General features: G+C 40.8%; 1 protein-coding gene across 5 annotated transcripts in view; it reads right to left on the reverse strand.

The window, feature by feature from the left end:
* AGAP1 (ArfGAP with GTPase domain, ankyrin repeat and PH domain 1) overlaps nt 1–18,987 on the reverse strand; it is a 641,433-nt gene that overhangs the window by 131,317 nt on the left and 491,129 nt on the right. For all 5 annotated transcript variants that reach the window (XM_034785592.1, XM_034785589.1, XM_034785590.1 and 2 more), the window contains one exon: nt 8,043–8,204. In XM_034785592.1, coding sequence (XP_034641483.1) covers nt 8,043–8,204 — 162 coding nt within the window. The remainder of the gene's footprint in view (nt 1–8,042; nt 8,205–18,987) is intronic.

The following is an 18,987-nucleotide window of genomic DNA, read 5'->3' on the forward strand; positions in this document are numbered from 1 at the left end:
AAAAAGTGAATTTTGAGTAATCGGTGTGACTTTACTTTGCCACAAGTACCTTAATTCACATTGCTAAATTGTAGATTATAAGTTTTATGGCTAAAAATGTCAAGGAGCTTTTGGTGCTGTCTGCCACATTCATTTACAGCTTCAACCACCAAGGAGTTTGGTGCAGGGTGTGAAAATCAAAATTTGGAATCTTTGTCTGCTACTTTTTCTCAGCTTTTTTACACAAGGATTGTACCATTGCTGGGGTTTGCCACATTGTTTTGGCAGGATTTAGAAGGGGCTCATTTAGGGGCAGAGCCATTCTTAAGAAGGTGACATTTGCAGAATGTCCAAGAGTTTATGTTGAGATTCTCGGAGTTCTTTTAGTGGATCTGCAATGAGTCCTCAATCCATTTCAATAGATCCTGGAACTGCCTGAAATCATTAGCCAAGGAAGGTAAAGAGGGCATCACAGTCTCACTTGGGGAAGATGAGGAGATGTTGGTTATTGGAGTAGTCTCATTATCTACTCTGGCTTCTTGCTCCTCAGAGGTTTCCTCTTGAAAAAAGGAGGCTGAGGAGGAACAAATGGAGCAGATGATTGCCTGTTCCGACTGTCCTGATCAGAGAGGCTGGGGGCTTCTGAAAACTGTTGACAGTAGGCAACCCAAGGGTCTCAATATGGCCACTGGGGGGAACATAAGGCATTGGAGTTGGCACCCACCGATGCTTATACCATGGAGGAGGAGCACATCTCTCACGTGAATAGTCCTTCCCCCTGTAAGTTTCAGGAAGGAAGCCCCTCTGATGGTAGGTAGGGGAATCTTGGATCGAGACATGTGAAACAGATTATCCTCCTCAATGTCCAGAAGGGGAGCCCTCTCTAGCTCTGAAATTGGTAAAGAATCTGGTGGTACTGGAGAGACATGCAACTGTGGTGACCATGATAATCTCAGTATCAATATGTGCTCAGTACCCATCAAGAAGGAAAACTCTGGCTCATTGGAAACATGCAGAGTTTTGGAGTAGCTAAACTCCAGTGGTACCGGATAGATATTGGAGATGGGAGAGAGATCTGCTTGATGAGTCCCTTATAGCTGATGTCCATGCCAATGATACTAATGGCCTCAGAGCGTATAGCACGAGGCAGCTTAGACCTCTGAGGTACTGAGGTGGACATCCAATCCCTGAAGGAGACTATGGGCCCTATTAGAAATTGATCAATACAGGGAACCACACCAGAGAAGAACCCCATTACATTTCTGCTACTATGCATTTTACTAAATTGTGTATCTCTAATTTAAAATGGCACTATATAAATTTGCCCTTTGGTATTAACATCCCCATCACATAGACCCTGTTCCCAGATTGCAAAATGCAATACTGCGTAAGGTCACATATTTTATATTGTATATATTTCATCTGCTTTCTTCTACTTTGGAAACCAAGATACTTCTTTACATTTAGATACAGCAGGTCAATGTGTTAGGTACTTACCTCAAATTACACTGCTTGTCTTGATAAGATGTCAATTACTACACATCCTATAACATGTAATCAGTTGAGACAAATAACTCTGACCCTCTCTGTATGAAGTTGAATGAGCTATTATTTGGCACTTCCCACTTACTTATCCCCAACCTTAACGTTGGTATTATATGAATTTTCAGCAAACTGATCAGAACATCTCACAAACTCACTAGTAATCATGGCCTTCCCTGAATTTTAACTGATTTACCTAATTCACTGTGGCTTAAAACTACGAAACAAGACTCCACTTACTAAAATAAGAGAAGTTCTTCAGTAATGCCTCCGCATCTGCTCCTCCTATCCAGTGAACTTACCGTCTATCACAATTGGTATGAAAGGACTACCAGAAATAACTTTTTACTGTACAGAAAATGATTATTTACTTATACAAATCACAGTAATATTCCTTATTTGGATGTGGTTAATCTGGAAGACTTTTAAATTTTAAACATTAATAATGTTACTCAATTTTAGACATTATTTTCAGCAACATAATCCAGACATGACCTTGACATCTAACAGATTTGAGCTCAAAGGTTATAAATTCTTTATTAAGTGAGCAGTTTCCCCTTGTATAGCAACAGGTCAAGACATATTTCACATCTTTTTTCTTGTGAAAAGGGAGTGATAAAGAATTTTTTGTGCTGAAGAGATTTCTGAGCAGGACATCAGACTGTCCTCTGACAATGTTACAGACGACATTCTGCCAGGGCGTGGAGGGGACTCCTCCACACTTTGAAGGAATCTGAAGACTGCCCTTTCCTTTCCAATGTTAACCAAAGATCTTTAGACTCTGCATTCTGTATTTTAACCCTTTGGTCTCAGAAACTGGGATTCTCTGAGGCTAACTGCTAGTGCAGTAGAAGAAGATTTAGTGGCCATACATTAAGTACCATTGCATCTACTACAAGGATGCTGAATTGTGAAGAGACAAGGTGGGTGAGTAAATATCTTTTACTGAATCAATTTCTGTTGGGCCAACAAAAGATATTACTTCACCCACTTTGTCTCTCTCATACCCTAGGACCAACACAGCTGTAACAACTCTGCAAATATACATGATATAGGAAGGTATAAGTACTTTTAGATATATAATTTTCCCCTCTTTCAATAGAAAAATTCATTCCCCTCCAATCACGCACATCTATTATTGCTCCTGTTAGAAAACTGTGTAATGGAAGAGGTCTCAGTGGCATTTGCGTTGACCTCATTCATATAGAATTTCCTTGTATGCCTCATCATAGGGGGTCGTTTGTTTCTTTTAAAGCTATTCTAACTATAATGGTACTAACTATTATTAGTACTGTGTATCGCCTGGTAAATGTGCTAACTTTATATTTATTGTATAACTTACTGTAACAGGGAATGTCTGCATTTTGCATCTTGTAGAGAGCTAAGCACTCTTAGCATTTAAATAAATAGTAGCACTTATGAACGAATATGGTATGGAAAATGCCTGGGGTCATGCGGAGCATGGAAAGGAAAGTTTAGGATAAGAAATATTACATGTAACATTTGTATTTGTTTTCTAGACCACTTCTTTTCATGTATCATGGAGGAGGGAGGGATAGCTCAGTGGTTTGAGCATTGGCCTGCTAAACCCAGGGTTGTGAGTTCAATCCTTGAGGGGGCCATTTAGGGATCTGGGGCAAAAATCTGTCTGGGGACTGGACCTGCTTTGAGCAGGGGGTTGGGACTAGATGAGGTCCCTTCCAATCCTGATATTCTATGATATATGTGAATAAATGCAGTATTTTTAGTTTTTCATATCATGACTGTATTGTACAGTATTAGATATCCCATGAATTCTGGATACTGAGTTTGAGGAGGGCATTTCCCTACTCCCCCTTTCTCTGTGAACCATTTTGGTTTGAGTGTGGGGACAAGGGGGACATAAGTATTGAAATATATGGGTTAATACATTCTGATAAGACAAAATCTATGTTATTACCAGTAACTGGGGTTCTCTAAATATATTGCCTCGCACAGCCATGCATCTGGAGCCCATGAGCTGGGCTGCACAGACATTAGGACCATTGAAATTAGTTAGCTCTCGGAGGGGGATTCATGTCACAGTGCATCTGTGTGTCAAAATAAAGACTCCGAAGGGAAGCATATAAAGGTCCTCCCTCTCTGCATAGGAAACCAAAGTTCTGAAGAAGTGGGGAAGAAAGAACGGTATGGGTGCATTTGTGGAGGAAATATACTGAAATTGAAGTACTAACCACCAATCCCCCCACCCCAATACAGTAACTCCTCGCTTAATGTTGTAGTTATGTTCCTGAAAAATGCGACTTTAAGCAAAACAATGTTAAGCGAATCCAATTTCTCCATAAGAATTAATGTAAATGGGGGTGGGGGGGGGGTTAGGTTCCAGGGAAATGTTTTTCACCAGACAAAAGACACACACACACACACACACACACACACAGAGTATAAGTTTTAAACAAAACAATTTAATACTGGTACACAGCGATGATGATTGTGAAGCTTGGTTGAGGTGGTGAAGTCAGAGGGAGGGATATTTCCCAGGGAATGCCTTACTGCTAAATGATGAACTAGCAATTGGCTGTGCCCTCAAGAGTTAACTCATTGTTGTTAATGTCTACAAGGCAGCACGAATGGAGGGAGGGGAGACGTCATGGCAGACAGAGACAGAGACACACACCGTGTGTATGAGAGAGAGATGCGCATTGCACCTTTAAATACGCTGACCCCACTCTAAGTACATTGCCTTTTTAAGTAGATCAGCAAATTGAGACAGCAGCTGCTGCTAGCAAGCTCCCTCTGTCCTGAGCCCTGTCGTGTCCCCGCCCCGCTCTATGGAGATGGGGTAAGTGGGGGACAGGAGCAGGGGGAAGGGGGGCACCTTGACATTAGCACCCCTCTTGCTCTCCCCCCCCCCCCCGCACAGCAAGCAGGAGGCTCCAGGGAGCAGCTCCGAGGCAGAGGGCAGGAGCAACACATGGCAGTGGGGGGAGGGCCAGCTGAACTGCCAGCAATTGATAGTCTGCTGGGCGGCTGCCGCACAGGGAACTTAGGGGAGTGGGGAGCTGATAGGAGGGCTGCCAATCCATCCTGGTTCCAAGCCCCCACGAGCTAGCTGCAACAGGCTGCCCTTTCGGCAAGCGGTGGACAAAGCAAGCGGCTGCCAAACAACGTTATAAGGAAGCATTGCGCAATTTAAACGAGCTGATCTCTAATTGATCAGCAACGTAATAATAAAACAATGTTAATGGGGACAACTTTAAGTGAGGAGTTACTGTATTTGCTTTCATATATCCCCACTGTTGATGATATTAAACAAGCAGCAAATTCATCCCAGGAGGAGGCAATTTCTAATACCTTCTTGTATAACTTGGACTTCATTAGCGACAAAGAGTCCTGTGGCACCTTATAGACTAACAGACGTTTTGGAGCATAAGCTTTCGTGGGTGAATACTCATTTCAGCAGATGCATGTTGGACTTCATTGAATTTTACAAGCAACAAGTCCAAGTATCCTGGGTGAGTTCTCCTATCGGAGGTTTTAAATCCATCCCTATTATGAAGGTGGGAGAAGGCTAAGCAAAAGGAGACACCCCTCCCCTCCTTTAGGGCATTGGATAGGAGAAATTTCTAGACAAATACTGGGAAAATCAGACCTTTGTTGAGGTTATTGAATCTGGGAAGATATTGAGTAGTAAGTCAGGCCTGAAGAGGGTACATCCGGAATCTAGCAGAAATGTGCATGATGCACCTGCTGACCCTGAGGCACAATCAAATTGTGACCACTATTGGTGACTGAGTAATAAAACAGGTTGTTCCAAATCTACAAAGTTGTCCCACAAGACACTTCTACAAAGATAAGCAAAATGAAGAATCAGCTTCATCCTGGTGAACTGAAGCCTCAGGGAGTAAGACAGAAAACAAGTCTGGTCAACCACGAATGATATCAAGCCATGAACCCGGGCTCAGATCAACTCATAATCTGGATTTCTGACAATAAAGATAATCTGCCACTATGAATGAGTACAAATACGTAGACACCCCAGATGCTGCAGCACAATCTAAACACCCTTTACAAGTAAATAGTTCAAGTGGACTACACCTCCTCCCTTTTCATCTACTTCTGACTTTGGCGTAGAGGCTGAGCAAAAAAATACCACAGATTATCGTAATTTTAGATGTAGACTGGTTTGCCCTGCAACATGCTAAAGGCCCAAAGAGTGCCACGAGGGTACGTGTTTGGAAGAAGGGTACTGAGGGTTACTTTCTGACTGATGAGGAGGATTCTACAGGGAGCTGACCCACTTTCTAGTTGATGTTGAGGGACAAGTTTATGCTTTTGTTCTTAAAATGGCTAGATGGTGTCACATCCTAGATAGCTGAAAGTGCCAAAAGCATAAGAGAATGCCCACTTGGAAGCTAGACCAGAGACCTTACGCAGTGGCAGGAACAGACAAAATGCATTGATACTTCAGGGGAGAGGCATGTAAAAGTGGCTGTCTGTGCTGGTTGCTACTTTTAGGGGCAGCTGTCAAAGATACTGTAGCATCTTCTAATGCTTGACAATCACTTCTTGTCCTTTCAAATGTGCTTTAAGGCCTTCGGACAGGAGGAGGCAAGACTTGTAACTGCCCTCAAAAAGGTTGCAGGCTAGGAAGTTAAGGTCTCTTCCATGGGAAATTTGGAGATATTTCTCTTGAACCCCGTAAGCCTGAGAGTAAATCAAACACTCCTTTTGTGTATCAGTGAAACATGTTCCCAGGCCAGACTTACCTTCAGCCATAATGAGCCAACAATAACAAACTGAGAGCTAAACCCAAGCTCCACAGTCTCCTAAGAAAACATTTATGACTAAGATTTGAAAAACAAGAACAGAAAAGAAAAAAATACTCAAATTTTGGAATTGATGTGAAAAAAAAACCAACCACATTTGTTGAGAGACCAGAAGTCCTGAGCTGTGTGGATATGAAGAGGACAGGGAATGAGGAGGAAGGAGTCATTTACTCCTTTACAACACTGATCTTCTCACCAACACATATGGCTCAAGTGGTTCTTGGAACTCTGGGGAATCTGTGGAGAGAATATTTAACCTCTTGTCCTTCCCTTGAGAAATTAAGAGTGAGATTTTCAAATGCCTTTGGTGCTGGCTAATCTCAATTCCCACTGAAGGCAATTGTAAAACCCCTGTTAACCTCAATGGGAGCTGACTTTGAGCACTTTTTGAAAAATCCCATTCTTAATCTCCTGGTGTGCAAATAAGTGTAAATGTGTAAAGTGGAGTAGAAAAAGAAATCAAATAAAAAATGAAAGTCTAAAATAAAATTTGGCTTTCCATGGTCAAACTAGGGGGAGTCCAACGGTAAAGATGACATATAACATGGAGAGAAAGCAGCAGGAGCTATTATGGACAAAGCCAAGGTTTTCAACGAAGAATTCACACATGCAGCTATGGAAATAAAACATAACTGAGAAATTAAAGTAAATGGAAAATAAGGATGACTAAGTAGTCTTTATTATGTCCCTTCACAGTTGTATACTATTATCCCATCTCTATTTTAATGTCGCCTCAGATGCCTGCAATTGTCATCCCGTTTCCAGAACTTGCCCCTTTGTTCTTCAACATTGAATTAGCTAGTTTTACCCGCCAATGCTTTTCTTAACACTCCTCTTCTTCCACATTGTTATTCCACTCTCTCTCTTTTGACTCTCCCGTTTCTATGCTTCCCACTACCCTTATTCATTTTTTTTCTGGAGCTCATTCAGTTGAATTGTAGCATGTTTCTATTCTTTTCTACAGATATAAGTAAGTTTTGATATCATATCTAGCTACTGTGTATATGTTGCTATCTCTTCAGCAGGATATTGAGCTACTAGCACTGATAGCACTGAAAATATTAAGATAAAGCAAGGGAATAAAATAGCTCTTTTGGCTTTTGCTGTCTAGTTCTTAAAAATGAACCCAAACATTTAACTCTCCCCTTTCCTTTAGTGCTCTTAATAATGCAATCTTTCCACGAGCAGCTGAATAGTCAAACAAACAATAGCAGGCATCAAAAGCATTGACGACTGGCTCTGGAACATGGAGTGTGCTTAATGAGCAAAGATAATATAGGATTTAAGCTGTGCTTATTGGAGATGTATACATTTTAATATGATGCACTTGCTACTGAATATATGTTAACTTACTTTTGTCTTATAAAAAGGCCCAAATCTCATCTGTGCTTCCCATGATGACAGACACACATGCACATGACTAAGGAACAGGTTGGGTACATTTCTAAAAGCAAACACCATTTGATGAAACAAGATTTTAAGATCACAGAAATTTGTCTATTATGATGTCTCTTTTACCATACAGCTTTTCATGAAAAGGTTGGATTGCTGGATTTCTCTTTACATGTGTTTCTGTTCACCTTTAAAGATACAAATCTAGCAATCAAGTTAAAATAGTATCCAACAACAGAGATCCAAGACAACACTTGGAGGCTTTCAGGACAATGAAAGAACACTGGGAATCTGGACCTCCCGAGAGCATAGAAAGCTTACCTTCAGCAGTGCCTGAGATACCGTCAGCTTTAAAATTGCTAGTGCTTTTCTTCCTACGATGTTTCTTTCTGTTGGCATGAGGGGAGGGAGGAGGATCCAGTTTGGGACTTGTGGTACTGGATATACTTGGACTTGAACACACAGAATCTCCCAAACCAGTATCTGCAATTTGACACAAAGCAGACAAAAAGTGAAAAACTCTATGAATAATGCATAATTTTAGATAAATGCCTGAAAGATCCTGCCAAAATAAGAATGTTGTGAGAGATTACAGTTCTGTACTGCCTAGTAGTTATTTATATTAGGACATATTCAGATTCTTTTTAACTTACCATCCAAAGATTACAGGAAAATCCACTACTGTTTGCAAAAAATATTCACTAGCAAATTGGTTAAGGACTGATCCAACTCCCACTAAATCAATGGGAGTCATTCCACTGACTTTAATGGGAATTCAAATGGGACATAAAGGTGGGAGATTAGTTTAATAGTTCCAGGTGTTCTCCTAACTACAGAGAGCTTAATGCTACCCAAAACACTCAGTTCATACTAGGAAATCAGAAAATATATGGGAAAAGGTGTGACTGCATGCTTCCATTGAGTATTGTTCATTTGTCTTCAACAATGCTAATCAATCAGAAGAAAGATAAAAATGGTGGGGTTGGCCAAAAATAGAACAACCATTTTTCTTTCTAATGTGAATAATTATTAAAAAAAATCGAAATGTGATTTTATTAAAATATCATTTCTCCCATATGACAACGATGGGGTATCTGATTTGTGTATAATTACAGATAGCCGATACATTACAAAAAATAACCTTTTCTCACTACTTTCCCACTACTGTAGTATTCTAGGATAATATACAAAGTTTTCTGAGCAATAATGATGGCAAGTAGTTTTTCCCTCCATAATTAAATAAATCATGAGGCACAAGGTGGGTGAGGTAATATCTTTTATTGGACCAAGGTTTGTTAAAACAGAAATTGATCCAATAAAATGTATTACCTCACCTACCTTGTCTTTCCTGTCCCGGGACAACACAGCGACAACACTACAAATATAAATCAAGTCATCCCTTTTGTATTCAGCCAATCAAAGGTAAGATTACTTAAACATAGCAGCTATGCCATCTCTCATACTTTCATAAATACATTCCTATTCCTGCATGTCTATTCTATATCCCATGCTTAGGTACTGAGGCATAATGATGTGAAACAGAATGACTCATCTAAAAATCTCTATCATTCTTAAAGCACATGTGCTGTTGGTGGGTTGTTTTATAGTATACACGCTCTTAAGTGCCAATTTCACTGATAGGAGTTGGCAAATACAGAGAAAGGGGAAAGTCCCTCTGATCTGCTGGTTTGGCAACTCAGTACATATATGGCAGCAATACAGTATAAAAATTACATCATCACGACCATGTATTTCATATATTTTTAAAAAATCATTACCACCACCACACTGATTCAAGCCAAAAAATGCAAGGAACCCACTAGTCACAAGTGGTAGGAATTAGTAATACCACCTAGACTTGCCATACTGTCGAAGCCATGCCATTTTGGATTTTTAACTGACACTAGATTTTCATAGGCAACCTTAATTTTGGTATTTCTTAACTATTGAGTGCTTGCTTTGTAACTTTAATCTTCTTTTAACGTATTTTTTGTAATGGAATATATAAATATGTCAACAGAAAAAAATAATGTAATAATCCTTTACAGTAAATATACTATCAATTGAAATAGATTTTAAAATTCCTCTCTCTTGAATAGAGAAAAATAATATAATCTGTGATTCATTATCACTGGGCCATAGTCTCATGTGAAAAACTTGCAACTGGATCTATTAATGAGGACTTCTCAATTATGTGCAGTCCCACTGAAGTTCAAATTAATCCCCTTAATAAAGTCATGGGACATAGCACAGGCATGGGGCACTACACGAGAAGACCCTATTAAAGGATTGGGTCCCTCTGATTGAATGGATCAACACAATCAACAACCAATTGACATGAGATATATAATGCACAAAAAAGGCAGACTATATATTTGTTATACCTAATGTTCTATTATTTTGTTAGTTTGTTGACATAATACAAAAAGAAAAATGAAAAAAGCATATTGGAAATTAGCCAATAAGCACTAAAATACTAATTCAGAGTACATCCGTTTTCCCCTTGTAAACTTGATAAAATATCTACAAATAAGCAAAGCCAAATATGAACCTCAAAGAAAAAGTTCAAATTAAAGTATCTGCTAGCTTCCCCCTCTGGCCCTTTTTAGCATATCAGTCTTAAAAAAATAAAACAGGAATATCATTTAACCAGTTTTAATTATATGATGGGATACTGTGTTGAAAGAAATACTTCTACTGTACTTTTCCTCTGAATCTGTAGGTGGTTTTTTATTGAGGATATACTTCTTAAGAGTCCTTCATTCAGTCTCTGATCAATGGTAGATAAGACTTCAGTTATATAGCAATTAATGTTTTGGCTAAGAATAGTGTTAAATATGTATAATTATTTTTTATTTACTCAGTATAATGTCCCACACATTAAGAAAATACTCTAAAAGATTAAAGAAAATGGAACTGCTAGAATTTCTGTGTTCAAGGACAAAGATGAATTCTTTTCCACTCAGCATCTAAAACTGCTTACACCTGATTTGAGAGAGACAAGGTGGGAAAGGTAATATCTTCTACTGGATCAGCTTCAGTGGGTAAAAAAGACAAGCTTTCGAGCTCCACAGAGCTTTGTGGAGCTCAAAAGCTTGTCTCTTTCACCAAGAGAAGTTGGTCCAATAAAAGATATTACCTCGCCCACCTTCTCTCTCATAACACTGGTCTACAATTTTTGAGAAGTCGTCTGCTTCAGAGATAAAATGTGCTATTTATTATGTATTTTGATGTGCTGACTTCAAATATAACAATTAAAACAACTGATTGGCTACTGTTTCCAAGATATTTAAGTTTTTACATTTTATGTCTATGTATAATGTGTAGATAACAGAATTTTAATCATAAATTGTAAACCTAGGTCTTTTCATGTGTTTATGGTTGCTTTACATGATAATATTTCACCTGTCCTGTTTATGTAACACTTTAAAAATCAGCAAAAGGGTTATATAAATAAAATGTATTATGAAACAAAACGCAAAAAACTATTCTGTACATAGTTTAGTCCTATTCAGTGTCTACTCGGCGCTTCTTGGCTTGTATTCATTAAATGGAGCATCTCTTGCCACTGTCCAGCAATAACCTGCAAACACTGATGGGCTCCATTTGCCCTGATAGCGTTTCTCCATTGTTGCAATGTCCTGGTGAAATTGCTCGCCGTGCTCGTCGCTCACTGCTCCGCAGTTCGGTGGAAAAAAATCTAGATGAGAGTGCAAAAAATGTATCTTTAGTGACATGTTGCAACCAAGGCTTTTGTATGCCTTGAGGAGATTTTCCACCAACAACCTGTAGTTGTCTGCCTTGTTGTTTCAGAGAAAATTTATTGCCACTAACTGGAAGGCTTTCCATGCCGTCTTTTCCTTGCCACGCAGTGCATGGTCAAATGCATCACCTCGAAGTAGTTCACGAATCTGAGGACCAACAAAGACACCTTCCTTTATCTTAGCTTCACTTAACCTTGGAAATTTTCCACGGAGGTACTTGAAAGCTGCTTGTGTTCTTCATCAGACCCAGCTTGATGTGTAAGGGTGGTAACAAAATCTTCCTTGATTCAACAAGAGGTGGATGCTGAACACTTTTCCTCCCAGGCTCCAATGACTGTCGGAGTGGCCAATCTTTCTTGATGTCGTGGGAATCTCTTGCACGACTATCCCATTCATGACCAACTGGAATTGATGGCAAAACATTGCCATTATGCAGTAAAACAGCTTTAAGACTCGTCTTCGATGAATCAATGAACAGTCTCCACTCATCTGGATCGTGAACGATGTTGAGGGCTGCCATCACACCATCGATGTTGTTGCAGGCTACAAGATCACCTTCCATGAAGAAGAATGGGACAAGATCCTTTTGACGGTCATGGAACATGGAAATCCTAACGTCACCTGCGATTCCACTGCTGTAGTCTGGAGCCCAACAGTTCTGCCTTACTCTTGGGTAGTTACAAATCCCTGACAAGGTCATTCAGTTCACCTTGTGTTATGAGGTGTGGTTCAGAGGAGGAGGATGGGAGAAAATGTGGGTCCTGTGACATTGATGGTTCAGGACCAGAAGTTTCATCCTCTTCCTCGTCTGACTCAAGTGAGAAGGATTCTGGTGCATCAGGAACCAGCAGTCCTTCTCCGTGGGGTACTGGGCGTATAGCTGATGGAATGTTTGGATAATGCACAGTCCACTTTTTCTTCTTTGACACACCTTTCCCAACTGGAGGCACCATGCAGAAGTAACAATTGCTGGTATGATCTCTTGGCTCTCTCCAAATCATTGGCACTGCAAAAGGCATAGATTTCCTTTTCCTGTTCAACCACTGGGTGAAGATTTGTTGCACAAGTGTTGCAGCATATGTGTGGGGCCCACCTCTTGTCCTGATCTCCAATTTTGCAGCCAAAATAAAGGTGATAGGCATTCTTAACCATAGTAGTTATACTGCGCTTTTGTGATGCAAAAGTCACTTCACCACAAACATAGCAGAAGTTATCTGCACTGTTCACACAAGTACGAGGCATCTCTGCTCACTTTGGCTAAACAGAAATGTGTCCCTTTGCAAAATCAAACACTGACAAATAAGAGAGCACGACACTGTATGATTTCTAGAGCTGATATAGGGCAATTTGTTCAGCAGAGTGATGTAAGCTTCGTTATGATTGCATCATCCATGACTTCTAGGAATAATATGACGCAATTCATATCATGTATGATGCAATACCACCTTCAGATTGCATCATTCATTGTTTTGCCTAAAAAGCAAGTACTGTCCAAACCCAGTCATAGATTTATTCATAGATCCAGTCAAAGATGTATTTTAGTCATTTCCGGTTTAAATTGAGATCCCTTCCCTTTATAACTCACTTATCCTCCGCCATTCCCAAGTCAAGGGTCGTATATACTGACCCAATAGCATATCTTGAAAACTAGAGCCAATCAACCATGTTAAGCATCATTTTCGTTCTCAGTGACCCAGAATTAGTAAAGTTTGACTACATTTATTTCAGAAGCATTTTGGCTGTAGAGCAGTGTAATCAAGGACCAACACAGCCACAATAACACTGCAATACTGATGATTTGATACTTCCATACAAAAATCAAACTAGTTTCTTAATGTATAAAAAAAAGTTAAGAAACACCTTATAAGAAAATATCTGATTTAATTATTGAATAAATGGTTATTTATTAATTACATGCTTAGTTTGAAAATACTGAAAGAGCTGTGGGTGGCAAATGACACAGGCATATTTCAGGGATTTTAAAAAATTCCTGTAAAAAGCCTCATTATTCCTTTTTCCACGTCTGTAGGAGTATTTTTAAATTAGGCAATTTATGATGTAATCTGAAAGAGAAGCATGGGGTACATATTCACTGTACAGTAGATCTAAGTATCTGTAAAAAGAGGTGCTTGAAGCAGGACACAGCTTTAAAGACTGTGACTTCTCCAAGCGCAAAGAAATAAGAAAATAAATTCTGGATTAGAACAAGAGAAGATTCAAAATCCATTTGGGGAAGGGTCTTTTCTCTTTTCCTCTCCATTCGATACTGGGAGAAGGTGCAGCAAAAATAAAATGGATGAAAAAGATACAGATGCAAAACCAAATTAGCGAAGCAAACAGACAGATCATCACTTGTTCTGTATGTTTTCCTTTATGTTTGATGCCAGGAATGATCCATACTTAGGACTCTAAAAACATGACATTGCCAAAAAAGAAGAGGCTCCTATGTTTAAATGTGACTACTCATAGTTAAGGCTGAGAGTGTGATGGAGGTCACGGATTCCGTGACTTTCCGTGACTTCTGCAACGGCTGGTGCTGGCTCAGGCAGCCCCTGGGCTAGCAGCAGCAGTTTGTGTGTGTGGGAGGGGGCTCAAAACTAGGCACAGGGGGTTGGAGGGTGCAGGGGGCGCTGCTTACCTTGGGGTGGAGGGGCTCCAACTGGCATGTACCTGCAGCTCCTAGGCAGCGGAGGGGCCGGGGGTGGGGTGGGGGTGGCTCTGCGCTGTGTGCTGCCGGTGCCCACAGGGCCGTCCCCTCCCATTGGCTGCGGTTCCTGGTGAATGGGAGCTGCGGCAGCCGGCACTTGTGCCCCTCCGCCGCTTAGGAGCTGAAGGGACACGGAGCTGGGAAGGGAGCCCCTGCCAACCCTCCCCACCCCAGCACGAGTCCCGTGCCGTGCCCCATCTCCCCCTCCCCCAGCACCAGTGCCCCCTCCCAGACCATCCCCTCCCCAGAGCACCCGTGGCCCCCCACCCAAGTTTTAGTCACAGGCATTTTTAGTAGAAGTCATGGACAGGTCACGGGCCATGATTTTTTGTTTACTGCCCGTGACCTGTCCATGACTTTTACTAAAAATAGGCTACATTTTAGTCATGGGTATTTTTAGTAAAAGTCATGGACAGGTCACGGGCAGTAAACAAAAAATTCCTGGCCTGTGACCTGTCCATGACTTTTACTAAAAATACCCATGACTAAAATGTAGCCTTACTCATAGTACAAATCATGGTTAGTGTTCTTATGGCTGTTAATATTTGCTTATGCCTGTGTGGGTGTCTTAATTACTCCTGGGGGCCTTCTGCGCCAAAAAATTAAAAACTCTGCAAATTTTGTCAAAATAAGGCTACATAATAACACCAGTTTCAATTATTTTGGTAATTTATTTCAACATACCTGTCAGTAAGTATATCTGTAATACAGACACACACAAAAATCCACCCAGGAGTAGAGAGTTAAAGAAACCCCCATGACAACCCAATTCCTGTTTCTCTTCTCCCCACCCCGCCCAGAGCCCAGCTAGGGGGTCAGATACCCACAACCCCTCCCACTAAGAGCCCAACTGCAGGGCCCCCCTAGCCCAGATACCCACACTCCCCCCCCCCCAAAGCCCCGCCCCCGGTGCCCCCCCCGCCCCAGATACCCACCCCCCCTCGCCCAGATACCCACAGCCCCCCCACCAGAGCCCAGCCACGGCCCTCCCACCCCAGAGCCCAGGGATCCAGAGGGAGAAACAGCCTGATGCTTGGTCCCAGGCTTGCAGTTTCCTGCGTACTGCCATCTTCTTCCCTCAGGGCATGCTGGGAACTACAGCTGCCAGGAACTGTCTACCTGCCTCTCCACAGCAATGTCTTCTATGTGTGAGCTGGGCTCTGCCGGGTTAAGTGGCCCCTACTGTCAGCTAGTAGCATTGCAGCCCATTTCTGTGGGGGAAAGGAAATTCTGCACGCTCAATGTTAATTTCTGCAAAATTCTGCGTTGTGCAGTGGTGCAGAACTCCCCCAGGAGTAACTAATGATAAGGTGATGAATAAAGTGTCCTAATTGTTCATTTTCACTTGGTTGCTGAATCGAAGATTTGCTAAAAACATCACATTGTTGAGACTGTTGAACCTACACACTGGAGAGTACGTTGAGTCTGCAAGGATTGTTTGTTTCACAACACGTCCCCCTGGGAATGTGAGGATGACTACCTGGGGGGGCATGGACAGGCCTAACAGTTCTCCAGAGTTTCAGCTTTCATTCTAAAAATAGGTATCTAGTTATGATTGCAAAGACAACATTCAAAAGGTGACCTGAGTGTAACTGATTCAGTTTTCCTGCCTGAGTTTGCAGAGAGCCTGAAACAATAGCTTTGAGGCATGAACTGCCATATTCTTCTCAGTGGGTACTAGCTCAGATGCCAGTAATGATATTTTACATGTTGACATTTAATATGTTAATGGAACCATACAGTAATATAAAATGGTACATGAAGGATTATATTTTGTATTAAAGTGTTTCTGAACTAGCTTGGCTTGGTCTTTGTAAATGAGGACTGACTCCCCCGCCCAAGAATTTAGCCTGGTTAAATAAATATTTTGATTGAAAATTTCACTATTTCACTCAGGCACTTGTTTTTAAAAAAACCGTAATTCTATATCCTTGCTTTGCCTTAGTTTAATTTCTTGAAGATAGGTGAATTACATAGAAGGAATCTGTGGTAAAATGTAAAGATTGTTTTGCCCTGAAATATGCATAATCTAACTTCTCTCGTATACGAGACCTGGAGAATTACCCTAATATGGTAAATCTTTATGATCCAACAATCCTTTTCAGATAATAACCTACTATCCTTGAGTCAAACAGCTCTACAGTGAAGAATCTGAGGTACTCCCTCCTCCTCAACCAGAAAAGAAATGTGAATCTTTGGTAAATGGATGCTGAACTTATATTGTTAGTGTATTAAAGCCCTATATTCTAGTTTCAGAGACCACCTTTTGAAGATGGAAGTTATTTAACATTCTACTGGTTTAAAATATGAGCAATCAAAATGTACTAGGCTCATATGCTGTGCTTTCCCATCTTCGACTACTTCTCTTGCCTGACAAGGTATTCTTCAAATTGAAAAGAGGGCTCCTGAAAACCTGGCTTCGGAAAACTATAAATGAGTTCAAGCTTCAGCCCACTGAATGCAATTTCTTACTCCTGACTGAATACAAATAATGCATTTTATTTTGTATCAATTACCACGCGTGAGAACGGACGACCACTGCCGATGCTATTAAATATGAAAAAAGGAAAAGAAAAAGGCACGCCAAATTAAAAAAAGCAAGCGCCTCATTACTCCACATCTAAACCAGCTTTGACACAGGCACTAGAACTCATACGATGCGTTTCACTGATTTGGGATGGGCTGTTTTGCAGCCATCCTGTACATTCAATGTCAGCCATTAGTTCTTCCCAATCGGGCATCAATGTTCAATGCACACCCAAAAAAATATATAATACTAGTAATAATAATAACAATCTGCAGACTCTCCAAGCTTCAATACTTGAAGTATGAGTCAAAGAAGCAGTTTCACTTTTCACTCGGGAAGCTGACAAGCATGACTAGAGGGGGAATAAAATAACATTCAGTTCGCATAAATATCAAGCAGGCTGCTTGAGACTGATGGGCCAGGAATGTATTCTTAGCCATCATTCTGGCAGACAGGCCCAAGGACACTCATAACTTATTTTACAATCATTTAGTTTCAGCTCAAGTGGAAAACGTGACAACTTATCTCTACTGACAAGATGCCATATCGAACCTTACAATTAACTCTCCCACGATTATCTGCCCAACCCATCATTAGCTCTGCAGTTTTTGATGGACTGCACAGGCAGCTTTGCCTGATGATGGTCATCATTTTCAGGAGTGTATATCTATATTAAATAACATTAGGGACAAAATCCTGTCCTGTTCACATTGCTAGGGAACCCGGTATGCTGGCCAGTGCATCCTTTCCTCTAGAACTCCTATGGCAGATCTGTAAATGGCACGAGGGGTAAAATCCACTGAAGAGCACTTTTTCCTCTGAAAAGGAACACCATGTACCCCTGGCTAGCACTTGCTGCTGACCACAACATACACTAGTTGGCTGTGGATGGATATGCCCCCATATTCATGCTCCCTTCGAAATCTGATACATGGGCTGGTGCAGCTGTTAGCCCTAATCAAGCAGTAGTTTGAGATTTGAGACATAGTGGCTCCTTACATCTTCTTCATCGTAATATACCCATGAAGCAGAAGGCAGAATCTATACTGGATCCGGAATCTCCCCTTGACAATGGCACACAACTTCTGTTTCTACTGCACACAGTCATGAAATAATAGGAGCATATACCAAAGAAAAGGGCAGAGTCATTTTCCTATATGGCACACAATAAAGGCTTCAAGCCCCCCAAAGTCCCAAGGTACTGAATATTTTTCTATAAGTGTCACAATTATTTTAGAGTAGCAGCCGTGTTAGTCTGTATCCGCAAAAAGAACAGGAGTACTTGTGGCACCTTAGAGACTAACCAATTTATTAGAGCATAAGCTTTCGTGGGCATCCGAAGAAGTGGGCTGTAACCCACGAAAGCTTATGCTCTAATAAATTTGTTAGTCTCTAAGGTGCCACAAGTACTCCTGTTCTTTTTACAGTTATTTTAGGTCATTTTTAGAATTTTTATGGCTGCACTTCAGTCCTGTACAATGACACTTGATAACCAAGGCCCCTGACTTACCAGGCAGAGGGAAACCTGGTCCTGATGATTTCAATAAAAGTTCTTACGTTTGTCTACAAAAACAACAATAGATAGTAGATACAGAACAATAGTAGATACAGACTAACACGGCTACCCCCTGATACGTTTGTCTATAAACTACGGCATAAATACTATGTTTGAATTGGCTTAAGTTTACACAAACTGTGTAACTCACTTGCTATGAACAACAAGATCAAACCCAAACTCATCCAGATAACATCGTTATTGTACCCCTAGATATTCCATACCTTACACTATATGTATGTACAGTCAACCACACCCCCATACATACATTTAGTACCTATTAGTCATCTTATACTACTCACATCTCTTGACTTATATGAGAAAAAATTGGGAGGAAGAGGTGAAGTGTACTGCTCACCCAAAAGCACAGAATAGCACTAAGAGGAATAAATGATACCAATAATCAACTAATCCTCCTCAGATTAAACTAGTTTAAACGATCACGTAGGGGACACCTGTAGATGCCACGTAGGTCTTTGGAGGTTGAGTTGCAGTCCAAGGTTATCTGCCATTCTTAAGCATTTCTGAGACCTTCTCTCAGTACAGTACAGTTGTGAAATAGAAAATTAAAAATAAGTCCTCTGTATTACATTTCTTTATGGATTCTATTATTCAGAACTGTATGTGCTCCAGGATCAGGAGAAAAAGACAATTCAATTTTCACCAGCCAAGGACAATGCAAGAGCCCTCCTAGGGGATTTGTGGAGGGTGAG

Source organism: Trachemys scripta, chromosome 11, assembly GCF_013100865.1.
Source record: "Trachemys scripta elegans isolate TJP31775 chromosome 11, CAS_Tse_1.0, whole genome shotgun sequence".
Lineage (NCBI taxonomy): Eukaryota > Metazoa > Chordata > Testudines > Emydidae > Trachemys > Trachemys scripta.